Source organism: Acanthopagrus latus, chromosome 18 (assembly GCF_904848185.1).
Source record: "Acanthopagrus latus isolate v.2019 chromosome 18, fAcaLat1.1, whole genome shotgun sequence".
Classification (NCBI taxonomy): Eukaryota; Metazoa; Chordata; class Actinopteri; order Spariformes; family Sparidae; genus Acanthopagrus; species Acanthopagrus latus.
The window spans coordinates 17,873,667-17,892,384 of NC_051056.1; the positions used below are offsets into that span (position 1 = coordinate 17,873,667).

The 18,718-nt window shown below is 43.6% G+C and overlaps 1 protein-coding gene across 1 annotated transcript in view; it reads right to left on the reverse strand.

The window, feature by feature from the left end:
• The window catches only part of nexmifb (neurite extension and migration factor b), a 59,068-nt gene that overhangs the window by 10,816 nt on the left and 29,534 nt on the right, over positions 1-18,718 (reverse strand). The window contains exon 2 of the mRNA XM_037076813.1: positions 3,441-3,571. Coding sequence (XP_036932708.1) covers positions 3,441-3,522 — 82 coding nt within the window. The 5' untranslated portion in view covers positions 3,523-3,571. The remainder of the gene's footprint in view (positions 1-3,440; positions 3,572-18,718) is intronic.

Genomic DNA, 18,718 nt, shown 5'->3' on the forward strand with positions numbered 1-18,718 from the left:
AGCCCGACCACCGCCAAACTAGACCAGACCAGACCAGACCAGTTAGCACTCGGAGCTCTCAGAGTCTATCCATTCTAGCCATGATATTCAGGGCTCCGTCCACCTGAGGTAAACCCGATCTGCTCGGTGCCAGGCAGCTCTGCGGGGAGACGAGCCCATGCCGAGGGACAGGGTCATGGACATGAGGAGAGAGACAAGTTGGCGACTGTGGCCTCATCTATTAGCGTGTCACATGCCACACACGGCCACACATGCACATGCATGCTTTTTCTCCCTTCACGTACAGTCCAATTTCAGTCAGTTTATAAACAAAACAAGAAGGTATGAGGATAGTTATAAATGTCGACCCTCTTTCCCTGATATTAACATGAATCAAGCGCTACTCCGTGTGGCCGAGGAAATGAAATAGCTCGGATATCACAATGTGACGTACAATGCAAATGAAAACAGCTGACATGGCCTTTTCTTCCTTTTAATGGCTTTTTGAAATAATTCCTCACTCCCAGCCCCCACTTCCCATCCCCTTCTTCCACCCTTTTCTGCTCACTATCTCCTTCCCTTCAATCCTCTCCGCTCCTTATCCCTGTTATATGGAGGCTTTTACAATCGTAAAATGCCGAGCTAGCCGTTCTGCAGCTCAGCCACCCGGGGCGTTCACTCATCCAGCTGGTAGGCCAGCCACAGAAGTCACTTGCTACCTATTGCTCCATCTTCACTATATGACATTTTGTGAATGGTGGGGGGAAATCAATCCAGCCAGTACAGGATGTTCATAATAAGTGGTGAGTAACTGCAGCAATGATTCATGGCCATCCTCCTCGGAGAGATGCCCTATTGCTGCTCACTGGAGCCGCTTTCACCCTTTCCTCTTACGCTCTTTTTCCTACTCTCATCCTCTGTCCTCTCTCTCTCTCTCTCTCTCTCTCTCTCTCTCTCTCTCTCTGCCTCTTTTCCTCTCGGGGCCTCAGAAGGAACAGGCTAGAGCACTGGATAATCTGTGTGATTCTCACAGCGGGGGCCGGTCAGTCCCCGCTGAGCCTGACCAGAGCTGAAACACTAAGATAAACCTCATCTAAGGATCAGTGGCGCTTGGTAGAGGTAAACTTTAGGGGGCAGCAGGTAGTGGCTGAATGAGTTTTGAAAAAAAGTATAACATCAGTGGAGCTTACAGTGCAGGAAAATGAAGTGACTACACTGCAGACACAGCTGGACCAACTTTAATAAAGAGGAGACACTGCAGGTAAAAACAACACGTCTTTCATGCACTGGTCAATTTTGAGATTTTGCTGTTTTGCTTCCACAATATATCTGCTTTCAGACTACTGGAGAGAAAATGTCCACGATACACATTTAGGGGTTTGTGATTTCAGTTCAGATTTCTGCAAATTCATGCAAATATAATTAGATACCCACCTTTGTCTAAGATATCAGAAAACTTGTTAAACCAAAAGAATGTCCAGGTGTGAGATGAGATTCATTGTTGTGAAAATGTGTTGTATTTTGTGGATTGCCTTATTTTGTTCTAATGTCTCTCTCTCTCTCTCTCTCTCTCTCTCTCTCTCTCTCTCTCTCTCTCTATATATATATATATATATATATATATATATATATATATATATATATATATATATATATATAGTATTCTCTTCATTAAGTTATATCAGGAACCACATAATGTGCCTAATGTCATCCTACTGCAGACGAGGACATTAAAATGTCAAAGGTAGAAGAGAAGTTGTCCCTGTGGTTTCTTCACCCTGAGCACATATGTAGTTCAACTCAATATGACTAATGTTCAGTGTTAATGTAAGGAACAACCAGTGTTACATTAGTTTAATGGTGACATCTAGTTGTTAAAATCTTTATCCTGTTATGCCATTTTCTTTTAAAAATGTACGGTACTTTTTAAAGACCTGAATCTATTTTTTGATTTCCTTGCAGAGTCAGAAATCTCAACTTCAGTTGCACCTACATACACCAAACGTTCCAGTTTAATTCCCATTTAAATTCTGAAAGTTTTTGAGGAGGGATTTGTTCATATATCATTCATAGCCTGATTGATGTAACATTTCATTATTAAAAACATGGCAGATGATAGTGTTACCTTATTTGTGGTAAAAAGAGATATCTAAAATTCCCTGCAAAGGTAAAAACCTTTGACTCTAATATGTCAATAAAATGAAACAAGAAGTTTAAAGCCGATTATATCCAATGTCCAGATTTACTCTCTGGAACGTTATGCAAATTGGAGCATTTTGAATGAATTCATTCAAATATTTTAACATGTTTCCAGAAAACTTGCATATAGATAATAATTAACTTTACGTAAGTAATCAAGTGGGGTGGTGTCATGGTGATGTCTATTAGTTAAACATGTTATTCTCTTTACCTGCAGTGTCTCACCTTAGGTTTCATATCAAGCAGAGCTCGATTGATGTTTTCGTTGGCCAGTATTATTGGCTGATATTGGCCTATTACACAAATACCGACATCGGTGAGTGTTACCTGATATGGAAACTGTTTTTTAGGGATTATACTGCATACAAGCTTGGGGCAATTTATAATCATTAATGACAACTACATTTGAGGGATCGCTGTCAACAGAAGTGTGAGTGTCGGCAGATATATTGATATTGGATTTTCCATAATATCAATATAAGCAACCTCAAAAACATGCCATCAGTCAGGTTCTAATATGAAGCGCATACATCACAGATATATCATTAAGACGCACGGTTTATGTCATCCAAAATTCAAAGGGAGGCAGCAAGTGCAACATGAAATAAAAATGAAATAGATAAACAAATACATCAGAATAAATAGTATTTTTAGACACACACACACACACACACACTCTCACAGAAATACACACACAGTCTTTTGGTTATGCTAATAAAGGGGAATGAGTGCGAGAGAATCAACGTTCGCACCCCGTTTCACATTTGCACCTTCTTATGAGACAAGGTAGATGTCATACTTCTGAGTCGTGGAAGCATCAGCAGAGAGGATTAACAATAGCTTAAAAAGCTTCATTTAATGTTTCTCTTCCACTTTTCATTTAAAAAGGACAGGATGTGTTACACGTTCCCTCATAACTTGACAAAGAGCTTAAAAACGGCAAAGTGAAAAGCTAATTCGAGAAAGCTACTTCCACGGTATGTCCTAATACTAATTGTCTTTTTCAAAGTTTTTAAGATGTTGTGAGAGAAACTGTTGTAGTCATTATTCATTTATTCCAACAAGTGCCTGATTATTCTTGGGAAAATTTAAATTTATGCTCTTAGGTCAACAAACGAAACATCTCTGAGCGGTTGGCACACAGTCGCCGGGGCAGTGTATTAACATTTGTATGTGCATTCCTCATTTAAAAAAGAATTTACATTTAATAAGCATCATGTTTGCCATCTATAAATGTGAGAAGTTAGCGAATAGTTTGTCACCTGTGTTCTCCGCCGCATTTGCATTCTCCGGTTCAGGAGTCTTCACGATCAATGTGAGACCGCTGTCTGTTAACACATCCATCAATACGGCTCAACGCTTCACCTCCTACGCATCATTTTGACTGTCCCACCTGTTGAAAGAGAGAGCGAGAGAGAAAGCAGAAAGGACGGAGGAAAAAGGGAGTAAAAAGATGTGTGAGTGTGGAAGGGGTGACGGCCGTGTGTCTAAATGCAGAACAACAACATCAACAGCAGCAGCAGCACGTTGGATGCAAACACAAAGTTGCGGTAATTGTAGAAAAAGCTCCGAAACACAACAGAGGCATCAAAAGAAGCCCTCGGGGCACCAAACGATCACTCATTTCTCCTCTGTATCACAGATTCCGTCTCTAAGATTAATTTTAAACTTTACCCACCGACAAAGTACACAAAGAATCACAGCCGAGATCACTATGGCAACTGTATGTCATACAATCCTATTTTTAAGCTTCATTTAACATTTATAGCAGAGTTGTTAACCTATGGGAACCTTACATAGGCGTCGCAGAGCATATTTGTTTATTGTAATTAGCTGACACGCTCCCTTCTGTGTGCACGGAAAAAAAAAACAAAAAAAAAACAACCCGGCTCAAAGAGGACAGATTAAAGAGATGTGACTGAGGCGGTGACAGCAAACTGTGAACACTGACAATACTTTTTTGCCGTAGTGAGTGACGGCGAAGATGGGGGGTTATGGGGTGATGATTGAGCGCGCGTGTAGCAGAATGCAGTCGATGTAATACAGAGCAATACGTTAAAGGTGGAGAGGCGACGAGAGGAGAGGATGAAGTCTTTCCCGCCTCTTGTAAAAAGGTGGCAGGGAAAAGAAAAAGGGAAAGAAAAAAAAAAAGCAGATTAACCCGGCGTGATTCCTGAAAGAATAATGATGATACAAGAGACTGTGGGCCAGTAAATGATGAACATTTGATGTCGTGGCCTCCTGCCTGTTTATATTGTTCTCTTTTTTTTTTTTTTTTTTTGTTGCTCCCGCAGTCCTCCTCTGGAGGAGCACTGCTGCAGGATGACAAATGAGCCAAGGGAGGGGGATCTAATAACACGATCTCCTTGTGCTGTGAAAACGGTGGCTGGGAGATTAAGACAGACGGAAGACAATAAGACAAAGGTAGAGTGCAGCCGACTACAAACAACTGCCATCTCTTTCATCCTATTGCTTCTAAATGTCATTAGCTGATCGCTGACCTGAGCAGGAGAGCTACCTGAAGGGAACCCCTGCTTCAGGTTACAGTTGCATATGCGCCGGCTCAGTGGGTAATTATCTCGTGAGCCATCGCATCTGCTCGTGTGTGTGCAGCACGTACAAGGACCCTGTAGGTAGGCCCAGCCAGACCCCATTCATCTCTTCACAGAGGAGCGCTGTAGCTCCTAAAGCCGGGGCTTAAGAGCACGTGGCATTTACCGAGCTAAGAGATGTTTTTGAGGTCGTCCTGTTTTCAATTCTGCACACTGACAAAATTGAAATTCTACATCTGGCAATAACAAAAGCATCCTCCACGACAAATGATGAACTCGAATTGGATACCTCCGCCTGAACCGGCGGACCCAGATGAGCTGAGCCGAGACTTATCAAATGCAACAATATCAGGGACTCAGGAAAAAAAAAATAAAAAAAAAGGGAAAGTCACTGCAGCGGCCTATTAGACGTAGCATACAGCCACCAAGCAGCGTGTCTCAAGAGTGGCAGCGACAAAACACACAGCTGGGATGCTGGTGGGGCTACAGAGGTCCTGCCAGAGCTCAGCGCCTAGAGCTGCTCGTGGGTGTGTAGCGGGGGAGAAGCATGTGTGAGTGAGTGTGTGTGTGTGCGTGTGTGTGTGTTTATGCCCAATTGCATGTGTGTGAGACAAAGCCCCAAGGCTGAGGATCCACAGCATCAGCATCCACTGGCAGGAGCTGCACATACAATCTCATGAAGGGAGGGGAGGGAGAGAAAGCCGTGCATTTCACAACACTCCCAACACCCCTCCTGCCAGCCGGCTCGGGTGCCTCCAAACGTGTTTATTTTCCACATTATTCATGATTCTCCTGTACCGCTGCCCCTCTCCCTCCCTTAACCGTCTCCACCACTCTGTCAAGACCTGACGAGAGGCCATTTCAATAATGAAGATGGACTAACTGCAATAGAGAGTGCACATAAATTGGAGCTACAGCCAACAAGCATGTCCAATTTGCCAAGCGGTTAAGCCCGATGTCTGGGCGCAGCTTTAAGAGAGCGCCGCGGCTGCCGTCAACAGGTTTGCGCCGACCTGATTCATCCATCCACATCATTAATACTTCACAGAGGGCACCGTCACTTAACTCTGCTGCAGGAAACCGCTCTTTAAATACCACACATTAGGGCACGTAATCACTGTGCACTCATTTCTGGAGCATTCGGCAGGTGCAATGAAAATGGCCCGTACTCCTGACCCTTCCATTGTTCTCGCGCGTGCGCCGGGGTCCCTTTGCGCGACGAGAAAACCGAAATAGAGACAAAGAGCAGAGAGTGGGAAAAGCCAAACAGAATGATTAGGATTTGATTTATCCTTTTAAGCCCTCCTCCACCTCCTCCACACACCATGTGTTAATGTGCAAGCTGGATAACAAGATAAGAACATGTTTGCTCGCTCTATATAAAACTTATCAACGCCACAATCTAATTCCTGCAAGCCTCTTCCCCGCATCCCCCGTTTTGCTGCATTTCCCCTCGATTCGATTGCATTTTCTCTCCAATGAAGCAGCAACAAGAGGCATGGCTGGAGCGGGATCACGTATAATTGCTGAAAATACGAAGCCAGGTCCCGCAGCAGCAGTATGTGTCGGTACAAAGGGCCCATTGTGAGGAAAAAAAACGTCAGGGGCCAGGGAATAGATCCCCAACAGAGGGCACAGCGCCACAGGGAACAGTGATCCAAACAGACAGCGCTGAAATGGCGACTCCTCTTTTCAGCACAGGTATACAGTTTCAGAGCAGGTTCACTGGCTGGCTGCAGACAGACTGAGCAACCTGCCTCACACGCAACTCACCGTAATACTCCTGAGCTTGTAAGCTCGCAGCAATACGTGGTAGGAGTACAGAGAAACACAAATCCAATACAGACAAAATACACAGTGCGTTCACAGACACATATTAGCAGGTATATGCGCTTGTCTTAAAAGCCAGAATTTCCACATCTGGGAAGAAGACAATGGTAGTGAGCGTCCAGGCACCCTTAAAGACTCTCTCGCATCAAGTACATGAATTTAGTCTGGCCTGCTATTCTGAGGAAGCTGAAAATTCCAGAGACTACAGCTGTAACAAAGACCGAGGGTTGAACGTCATGCAGACAGGCCTCTGCTGTCTTGATATCACGAGCTGTCTAAGCCATCCTACCACATCATTTGTCTCTCTATCCCTGCTATTAAATAACTGTTGACATTCTGCGGTTAAGCGATAGGTGGACTGTAGAGCTCTCGTCATAGTCCTGCTATTGTCTGTGCTCAAGGGCGTAGGTTCTGTTTCAACACTGGAGAGGGCATATCTGCTTTTTTTCCGCAGACATTTTGAGCGCCAAACTCTCCGTTCTGATGAGTTCTGGTGCCGTTTTTACACATACATTTATGCTGGGAATGTCTTCATCTGTGTGAGGGAAAACCAGATGACAATTTCAAAACACAATGGAATAAAATGCAGTAAGGCTCTCAGCGTCCCTTGTGTCCCACATGAAATCTATGCCCATGTCTGTGCTGTCTCCGTTGCAGGAGAAGCCCTCCCCTCCTCCGTCCCTTTCTGTTCCCCTCGCACAAACATGAGCATTGTTCTGTCGAAGGTCAACTGGCCTCGTCACAACTGGGATGTCAGAGCGCTCCTCTTCTGAGGGCGCCAAATGGACCAAACTCAAAGACGTGGCACTGACAGATCAAACGCTTTACATCACCTTGTGTCCATTAAATGTTTCACTTGAAGGCATCACGCAGACCGCAGACGACAGCTGGAGAACCGCCGCCACGCTCGTGCGCTCTGTCTCTGCGTGAGTGCAAGTAGCACGTGCAGTTAAAGCTGGTGAAATCAACGCACAATATCATTAAGAGATTTTTTTTTTTTTTTTTGCATTGATTTACTGTGTATGTCTGTGTATGGCCCTTTGTGTAAACCCAGGCAGTCATTTAGTGGCCCAACAGGTAAACTGAGTACTACATTAGTTGTATGTAGGGTTTGATAATTCTTTAGATTATTTAAAGGTGCACTATGTAATAATAAATATCTGACACTGTAATGCCTTTGTGTTGCAGGGATGTCTACTGAAGTTAGCACGATTACCTGCTAGCCGTAGCTCGTCTCAGTCCAGAGCTCTTTAGCTAACGAGGTAAACAACAACACTACCCTAGCACTCCGAGCCCCCAGTTCTGACCGCTTGCTGCACAGCTAACTGAGCTAACTAGCTAACATTAGCTTCAGTTATATGTATTTCTATTTGTTCTGATTGAATTAGTCAACTTATTTCCAGAGATACCAATGACAACAACAGTAGCACCTGGCTAAAGAGGTGGCTGTAATGTGTCAGGACTAAAACAGATCTATAGTCATGTAGGTGTTTTCCTGATGTTCTGCCTCAACCACTTCTCCATACAAAGCTCTGATTGGCTGACTCTGCCATGAGGACTGCTTGTCAGGGAATATTTGTTCGGCCCTATCTGTGTATCTTAATTCAACGGTGCGGTCTACATGTGCTTCTGCTACTGTGCGTCTCCTCCGTCAGCTGTTTGGTGCTATATTTGATAACACAACCTCACCTAAAAATCCCTGTCATGGCCACGGTGATGGCAGAGATACGGTATCCGCTTAAGATAATCATCGTCAATCACAGGCTGCTGAAGAGCTCGCGAAGCATCTGATAGGTAGAGATTCACTATGAATCGGGATTATAGAGCTGGATCTTTATCAGCACGGCACAACCTGCAGAGCCAGCTCTGGACAACTGTAACCACCATTACATCTGAGGCCTCTGCCTGCTTCAGGAAAGAAGGTGCAGGCTTCTTTATAGATCTCCAAAATCCAGATTTTTCCCAGGAGACTGTACAGTCAATTAGTATTTTATTCTTAACGAGATCATAGTTCTGCTGGGATACAGTAGAAGACTGACATTTCTGGCAGGATTTTATCTCAGTATGTGTCTTCAGGGATGAGTGGATTTTAAATACAATTTATCTTTTTTTCACTAACATTTGTTGAAAGTTTCTCAATTTAATGTTGCCTTAAGGATCATTTCACTACCCTTTAATGGGAGTCAAGTCAATGTTTTTGATCACTTATTGAAAGCTACAGCAAATATTTGATCTATAAATCATGCACAATGCACATAGGACACCTAAATACAGCATGTGCTGCAATTTTGGGTATTCTGTACCCGCACATTTCCCAGGACAAACCACAGAGTTTGTTTACAATAACGTCCAGGTAGAAAGCCCCTGCATCACACACTCAATTGCATTCAATTTAAGTGGCTTTTTTCATGACTATATTTTTCAAAGTGTACTGAATGCAGCAACACTTTGACTAACATTAGGTAGTAGAATGTTGGGCCACAAACAAATGACAGTTTGAGTTAACCCCAAATAACTGTAGCCCAAGATGTCGCTGTTAATTTAACAATTATTGCTGAAAATAACATAACATTTATAACATAAATAAATAAGTCTGCAAATGTCACATATTACAAGGTGACTGCTGTGAGCACAACATCACGGTGATTCGGCCCATTCTCTTGACTCATTTTCTTTAAAGGTACCTTTCAAAATTCCATACTCGGGTTACGGATAGCAACTAAGGCATCTCCATGACAACGAGGGGAAATGCATCCATTAAGGACACTGTGAAAAACAACAAGAAAGTTGGACCCTGTGGTTCATATGTCACTTACAGCTCCAAGTACCAGCTTTAATTGCCGAACTGCATTGTATTTTATTGCATTACATTGCAAGACGTTTGCTGCTTTGTCTTCATAACAGTGCTTATGACACACAGTTGCTGCATTGCGTTAGATTGCATTACATTTTCCGTATTTTAGAGGTGTTTGTGCAGTTGTGTCAATCATTGTACATTAATGGAAGAGATCCATTTCAGGTTACTCCTCCATTTCAGGGATGTCTATGTTAACTATTAAATATTTAAAGAAACATTATGTAACATTTTTCTCTTAAAATAACAGCTTCAAAATCGTGTTGGTGGTTCAGTGTCTTGTAACAGGGTGAACGGAGTCTCTGTCACTTGTTTCTGCACTATGTAACTTCAGTGAGAAGGCATGTTCACTTCAGCATACAAGTTCTGAACACACAACATTGTTATGATGTCATGAGTTTTGTTTGTAGTTAGTTTGTGTTTGGTGTTGCACTCAGAAACTATGGGGGGTGCCATATCTCACAAAATGCCAATGTCTACATAATGTTGCTTTAACAGACAAAAACGTGATTTCCTTTATATTATCTTTTTGTGTTTTTTTAAACTGATATGTTCTTTTTGGCGATCGCATGGTGATATTTTTTCTATGTAGTCCATATGTTCAGGATAGAAAATACACTTTCTAACAGACGACAGTGGTGGTTTAATGTGTCATTAGATTAGTTAAGTTATACTTTACATACAGCACAATTTTCAATGACCCAGAACCTTTTAGTGTTTGTGTGCAGAGTTAAACACACAGTATGTATTATCTGCCACTGTGGGGTCTCTCAGTCAAAACAAACAACAAAAAAGATGTACGTAGCGTCAGATCATGTTATTGTCTTCATTGTTAAACCGGCCAGCATTGATGAAAATCGATTGAGGAGATGCGTTGAAGTTTTATTCAAATTGTGTTTAGTCACGTTCACTGATTTCCGTCCTCACTGTCTGACTCTCTCGTAGAAGTTATGGCAGCAGATGACCGAATGAAAAAAGACGCTGTGATCTTGAATAAAAGACAGATTCCTCTGGACTTTAATATTGTTGAAAACAATTAGGACAGTATAAGAACAAAAGTCTAGTCGCTTTTAGACACGTTACATATTATATCTTTAGGAGATTGTATGTAGGCATTATATGAGACATGATGTGTCACTCTAAAATTGTTATATATCAGTTGATAACTGTGTCTGTTTCTCTGTTTATCTTTTGTGCAGCCTGAGCTCTTCGACAGCGAGGAGAGGAGGACAGAGAGCGATAAGGAGCGGAGAGAAACGAGCGGAGGGAAGGTCAAGAGTGTGGAGAGAGACAGCCGATTACAATACATCACCACATGCCTCCAGAGAGTGCTGCTGCATGTGTTTACAATGCTGCTTCATTCATACATGTGCAGATGGTCAGTAAAAAATGAGGACTCTGCCTAAAACCAACAAAGAAAAGCAATAAATGATGGAGCCTAAATGGCGATGGGGCCCTGCCGATGAATGGCAGAGAGAAGAATGGCAATAAGGCAGGCAGTAGGCGAGGTGTTAAAAGTTGATTAGGTTGTTAAAGGTCACATAGTCAGGCCTCATCAGCTGTCCCAGTGGAGCACAAGCAGCAGCTCAGGGCCTCAGCACTGCTGCTAATGAGACAGAGGCGAAGGCATCCTCACTAACATATGGATATATCCTGCTCCCATGTACAGCCATCTACTTATGGTTCATCAGAGTGCATGCCAGTAGCCAGTTAATGTGGTGACGATAACAAAAACGCATTTCGACCAGCCAGAGGTTGCTGCGACAAGCCCACCCGGCACAGAAGAAAACATGGTGAGGCATGTAAAGCTAAATTATTCCATCACAGAATTTGCAAATTTTGGTTTTAACATGCGACTGTACTCCATTTCACACACACAGAGACACACACACACACACGGGCTAACGCACCATAAACTTTCACATTACAGATTCATTTGCAAATCTATGTTTGGTCCACCCACTGCTCTTGAAGGGTCAGTCTTATGAAACGATTGCGTATCTAATGAGGCTCTGCATACAAGCCCGCACGCACGGTCCCATAAACACCCATTACATACACAGCTCTCCCACTCAGTACAGTTAAAAAGATGCTGATGTATGAGTAACTGCTGATAAAAACAGAGGACGCATCCACCGCCCAGAAACAGAGCCAAAAACTACCAATCATGACCATGCCTCCAAAATCGTGAATGACACACACAAAGCCGTGCGCACATGCACACACGCACAAACACATTTGCATGGCATGCGTCGAATAATCTTTACTGCAACAGTGAAAAAAAAGGTCAGCCATCAGAGACGCAATTATCATATTTCGAACAGGTGCATTTATTAGAGCTACGCTTCGTTTGCTTTGCTGAATCTAAATCAGGCTGGGAGGGGACCGGGGGCCATTACACCGCAGTGATCAGTGCTAATACAGTGACATAATGTCCTGCAGGTTTACATGGCTGCAAAGGCACTCTGTCAATGCCTGTTTCTGCCACAACAATGCCTGTCAGACACATTATGGGTTGAAGTGATCAATATTTTTTATTACCACCACTTTGTTCTACCTCGCGCAGAATAAGCTGCAGAATAATTGACATTTATGCAATTTTCAGGGCCACTGCCTTTCTTTTCTTCACAAGTGAGCCTATGCGCACGTCTGCGTGTTCCCCCACGATAAACGAACATGCGCTAGCATTTGGCTCCGGTTATGTATTGGGCAGATAAGCTCTGGAGTGTGCCAGTTTGTGTACTGATCCACGCATGTGCTTGTCTTTGTGTGCGTACATGTGAACACCGCGCTCATGTTAGAACTTAAAGTTAGACTCCTCCGTAATGAGGAGCCCTTAAAGGTGAGGCTGGATCACATGGAAAGGGCATCAGAAAAAAAAAGTGATGATGGTCGTTATGGGTTGCTGGCCGCCATGGCAGCCAATCGACACAGAGAGAGAAAAAAAGAACAGCACCAGTAGCAACACATTTGTTCTTCGCCCATATTTTCAACCTCTGCAAGAGCAGACCTGCCTAACGCTGGGGGGAAAGAAAGGCAAAATCACACTCAATATCAGTGTTGGCTACAACTACCATCAATGGCTAATCAATAGAGCAGTGTACCTATGGGAGACATGTTCCATTAAGTCCGTGGGTCAATGTGTTTGCCAGCAGATAGCACTGGTCTATTTTCCCTGACGCTTGTCCCCAGCCCTGTACCCCACTTGCTTTATTAGCTGCCCCTGCTTGGCTCCATTGATGTGTATCAGTGGTCACCCCCGGAGTCCTATCAGTCAGTGACTCTCCGAAGGCCAAGAAAGGGGGGTTGGGAAACACATGCGACCCCTGACCTCCGCACTCTGACCTGGGATGACCCCCAGATAATTAGGCGTGTGTGTTTACCAAGCATCTGCTCTGCGTGCGCCATTACTCTGCAGCGTGGAGGAAAAAAAAAATAGAAACACATTTACAGCACAGACACAAATACTATAAATGAGTTATGACGCAGAGGTGGGCTAAATATTGAGCGAGATAACTAACAGACGAAAAACTGCAGCCAAATTTTCAACCGCCCAATATGTTATTGGCTGCTTTAGTGAAACAGTGAAAATGTGGGTTTAATTTTTACATCAGGTCGTTCGGTTGATACTTCTTGTTTTTTTTTTTTTTTTTTTTAGTCAGCAGTGAGCTCTTTTGTCAGCACGTACATGTCATCACTACACAGACTGACAAACCGAATGTGAGAACACGCACGCAACACAAGAGCTAGTAATTAATGAAGTGACCTCTGAATGCTGCACCTACAGCAGCCCCCTCTCATCACAGCTACACACACACACACACACACACACACACACACACACACACACACACACACACACACACACACATACCAGAATAGAAGGCCTGTGTCTGGTGGAACCTGCCAATTATTCTGTACTTTACTAGACCCTCGCTGCATCGGAGGTGTGATTGGAATAACAACCATCCTCCGAACCACGCAATTCTCCATTCCCAGTAGGGCAGCACTGAACCAGCAGGGGAAGGAGGAAGGAAGCGTGACGAGATGGTGGCGACGATGAGGAAGAGTACGAGACAGAGGGAGGAAGATGGGAGGGAGGGAAGAGCAAAAAGCTGAGGATTACATGATGGAAGACAAGAAGGGGAGGAGAAGGGGGGAGAGGAGGAAGAAGAAGAGGAAGGAGAAGTTGAAGCCGGGGCTCCCTGGCAACATGCAGCGGCAGAGGCAGTGTGAGGAGTGAGTGCTGTCTGAGTGACACTCACTCTCATATCCCCCCCTCTGGGGAAATAACCCCCTTAATCCAGCATGCTCTTTCAGATAGACAAGATCACCCTTCTTCTCCCAGCAAGGATATGAAACGCTCCCCCTTGTGATTCAAATACCAGGGATGAGGGCTGGAAATCGAATAGACAACAATGTGACGTGGCGGCTCTAGAGAGAGACATCAATGTCCCCGTCTCCTCCTCTCTGGCTGCTGACTCGCTGCCACAGAAAGGGGGCAGAAAGTCATTGGTTAACACTGGAGGAAGTGGCCTGCCATTGGCTGCTTTGTTGGGAGGTGGCACAACATTGGTAGTAAGAGGCGCAATTTTAATAATGAGGTGCCTTTTTTTCCCCTGTAAGCTACCGGTTTAAATAGGATGAGGAAACTCGATATTATGTGAGAACATTTGTGTGTTTGTGTTACAATATGCCGCACAGGTTTTTTTTCCCCAATGTACCACGGCTAAATGCGCCTTTGCCTCAGATTCAGAAAATCACTTACAATATCCTTCCTGCTGTTTTTAATACCCAGTCCCTCTTAGTAATATCCTTTTTAATAAGTACACACAATGTGACAAACACTCACAGACAGAGTTAATTAACAGTCCACGGCACTGGACGGACCGCGGAATCAATAAAGTAAAGGCGGACCCGGTCGCAGCAGGCCGAGCGGCAGGACCCGCCAACCACGCAGCCTTTCAGTGTAAACCGAGGGAGGTCTTTTTCTCTCCATACTGGTAAATCACTCCACAGCCAGGCTGCTTGGCACGCAGAGCGAACTGCAGTGCTAGGCCGACACAGTGTGATATTATATTAGCATTACAAAGGCTTTCCCACCATCTGTGACACGCAGTGGAAAAAAAAAAAAAAATCACTTTTCTGTTTCCAAGCCCCAAGTGCTGATGTTTCCATAGGTTCTGTGAGGAGGGCTGACGGGAGGGTGGCTGGGGATGACAAACGAAACATGCGTTTTTTGCAGCCTCTCAGGCACGTGTGTGATTCACCTCCCCGTACAGTACATACAGTCAGCGTTAACACACTCAGAGCCTCGCGGTCATTCTGAGCCTTTTAACTTCAGCTCGGGGGTTAACAAATATGGTTATTCAGAGCCATTATAAGCCTATTAATGTTACAACACGGCACTCAGTTGCATTTATACTCCAATTTCAAAAAAAGGTAGGCCGGGTTTATGATCGTTTCTCACATAGCGTATGATGAAAAAAAAAATGTTTAAAAATCCATAAAGCGCTGTGGTCTCCTCAGTGAGAGCAGATAGAGTTCTGTGCTTCACTCAGCGGCCTAGGGGAATGAATAGACTTGGCTCGTCCACACAGCTCTCCTTGCTTTCCACTGTAGCCTGTTGTCACTAGCCCCTGGTCGTACGCCAGTCGCCTACTTGGCAGGGAGAGGTGCCGTACAAAGCAACTGGCAGGTCTGGTAAATAATGCTGATGGAGTGTGATAGAGAGAGAAGCGTCTCCTTTATTCCACACAGCTACTCTATCTGTTTTAGGGAGGAGAGAGGAGAGACAAACACCAACTGATTTTTTTTTTCTCCCAGTCTATTCAACTGGAGAAGCAGGACAAAAAAAAAAAAACAGAAAGAAATAAACCCGACCTACCTACCTAGCTCGTCTTTGTGTTATCTTTCATGATGTTTGCCAGCTTAAGAAAAACCAATAGCCCTCAGCCAATGGCTTACCAGCACACAGAGCACTGCAGGAGCAGACAACCTGCCAACAGCTGGGATTTACAGTCGAAACTTCATGCATACAATTACGCAGATGAAGGAGGGACAAGTGGACAATAGCAATGTAGCGTTGAGGGGAAACACTCATCCAGGCAATCATGCAAAGCCCTCTACTTAGTTAGTGAAACAGGAAAGAGGGAGAGTGCAAGAGAGAGACTGACTTCGGCAGTTCGAGCTTTGGCGTCAAAACAGAAAACACCCTCCCGCGTGAATGCTGGGACATAAAAGATAAAGCAACATATTGGAAAGGTTGAGTTCACCCAAAAAATGTAAACTGTCATCTGTCATGCAGATGTGGTCCACAAAACACTCTTGGAGATTCACAGCAAAACAGAGCTGTAAACTGAGGTAGATGGGGAAAAGAGAAAAAAAAGCATAAAATGGCTCCATACACCTTGTCCCCCCCCGAGATCCCGAACTGATTTTAAAAGATCTTATTTACACTCTCGACGTGTGGTCGAGCTTGTGCACCCACGTCACAGACATGGTGTGCGCTAACGCTTTTAGCTTAGCAGCTATGGTGAAGATTTCCATTTAAAACGGGGTGCAAATAAAGTCTTTTCAAATTAATTTGGGATCCGGCCTCTGGAGATTATGCCACCCAGGCTGCATGGTGGCATCTTGTAAACACTGCAACACGATTTTGCATTGGAGCTATAGAAATGTTTTGCAGACCACGGAACTTCAGCTGACTTTTCATCGTCATGACTCTGAGTAGACACTGAAGGAATTTTCCTAATTTTGGATGAACCTTTAAGCTGAGTCATTGTAGCCAAAAGCTCTGCAGTACAGAGTTTATATATGTGGCACTGTGTGTTCTGAGGCTGCGGCAGAACTGAGCCAGGACCAGAAACATCCCATTGAAATATCTTAACGTGAATGCCTGCTGTCACCAAGGCAGGCCTGTCACCACAATTATATTATCGACTTATTGGATCTTATATTATCAATAACCTATTTTATTGACTTACTGATGTATATACTTGACCTTGATTGTTTTGCTGACCTCAGTATTTTTTGTTGTCTGTTACATTAGGCGCCAACATGATGCCAGAATTAACAGCAGGGTTTCAGCTACCATTATATATAGCTCAACAGTGACGGCCCACTTCCTGAGGGGCTCCGGTTCCATAAATTAATTCAGTCTACTGATGTCTCAGAAAATCCTTACATACAATAAATCATAAAACTCTAAAAAAAAAAAAAAAAGAGGCAAAGGTACAAGACTGTGCACATAATTACTTGAAGAGCGGCGGACTACTCATCCCATAAACCATCGCAGATGATCTCTCTCAATAAGATCCCCAACTCACAAGCAGCCCATCAATACTGGATTTTTTTGGGCCTATGCCGATACTGTCATTAGGGAGTAAAAAAGTACCGACAGCTATATATCAGCCGATATCCTAATTTACCGACAAAATACTTCAAAATATATGTCCTCATCTATAATAAAAAGGGAAATTATGTTTGCTCCGTGATAAATGCTACAGAAACGATCTGATCATGGCAGTAGTAGCAGCTGGCATGACACTTTTCGCAGGTGCGGTAAACATTTCCATGGTAACAGCGAGCTTCACCAATCAGAGACATCGCTGTTACACTTTTGGACAGTGCACAGAGTCGTACTTATCTATGAATTCATGGATAACAACATTTTCAGTTTTCTCAAAACAAGGTTGATATCATACGGACTTGGGGCGTCTACAGGAACATATACCACTGTTTCGTAACTCTTGGTGATCACCTCAGCCGAGGAGTCTGTTTGTTGGTTGGTTCGTAAACAGGATTACACATAATCTATGGCCCAGAATAGACCCCATTAACTTTTGGTGCAGGTCCAGATGAAGGGACGGATCCAGGGATTCTTTTTTTTCTCACTTCCTTTTGCATTGCAAGGCACATCCAACATTTCTTTTTAATTTCTCAAGGAATTTGTATGGATCTTAGGGATACTTGGGTAGCTGGTAACGATGAGTAAGTACAAAAAGATGTTGATCCGAATAAAAACGATCATTCTTCCGCAACACAATGGAGATTATGATTCTAAATTATGGTTACAGGGCTATTGAGTTTGATATTGGATTAATCTTAGATTAAAGGGAACTGTTGGGTGTTATTTATTGTTTTGGTTGTATTGTTTTGTTTCATTTATGTTTTATTTATTCAGGATTTTGTGGGGTTTTTTCACATTCCAGTTCTAATGTCTGATTGTTAAGAAGTTCACTGCTCTTGCATTATTACACTAATCATCATTATAGCATTAGAATAAAACGGATTTAAGAAGGACAATAACATCATTTATCGCATGTATTCTGGGGACAATATAACATCCAACAAAAAGTGGTTATCGTGACGGGCCAATGTGAGGGAGCTGAGCAGCTTACCAGAGGCTATAATTGATAGGAGCAAGCCCTTTATAGTGTTATGTGTGCATATTCATTGGACATCAGTAGGTGAAAGAAGCAGGGACACTTATAAGTGGAGGAGGCATTAAAAAAAACCTGTAGCTGACAGCACATGATCGCGTATGGAGGCTGTGTGCCAACCTGTAATCCATATATTCAGATGAGTACACTACACACGTGGACCCCTGTCATCTGAGGTGGATATTAACGGGGGGTATTACTGCATATAAAGAGCATATATGGCTCAGTAGCACTGTATAAAGACACTCTCATCCCTGTGGGAGTGAGAAGGGTCAATGAGGTTTCCAGCCCGGTGTAATATTCCTGTCACTGAGTCTAATTCCCGAAAACACCTGTAGATGCATCCGGCGTCCTCCCTTTCACTAAGCGTAATTCGCATTAGCATATGGCCCAGAATACCCAGCCTGGTGAAGCAGTCAGGAAGACAGCCCGGTGAGAGCGAAGGTAGCGGGGTTAGCTCTCCTGTCAAAACCAATATCCACCTCTTGAAGACTAGACTAGGGGAGAGGCAGCCAAAATCATCTGCATAAAGGAGAGGCACTAAAATCACCTCTCATAAAATACGACAGGGGAGCCAGCTCACACTGGTTAAAGCATGATGAAAGGAATGGAATCCAGCACAGCTCCCTGTCTGTGGATAATCAAACAACCCTGGCGCTAAAAGCATGGCATTCAAATTCAATTGTGAAAGCTGCTGCCGTCTGAGAAAAGGAAAAAGACGCGAGAGAAAAATACATCCCTGTTGTTTTGAACTCTGTGGGAGCTTGAAAGGTGTGCTTTATAATGCCTCCCATTAGAAATAAACACACAGACCCTAAAACCAGACAATTAGTTAATGGTACTCTCAGTATACATTGAAA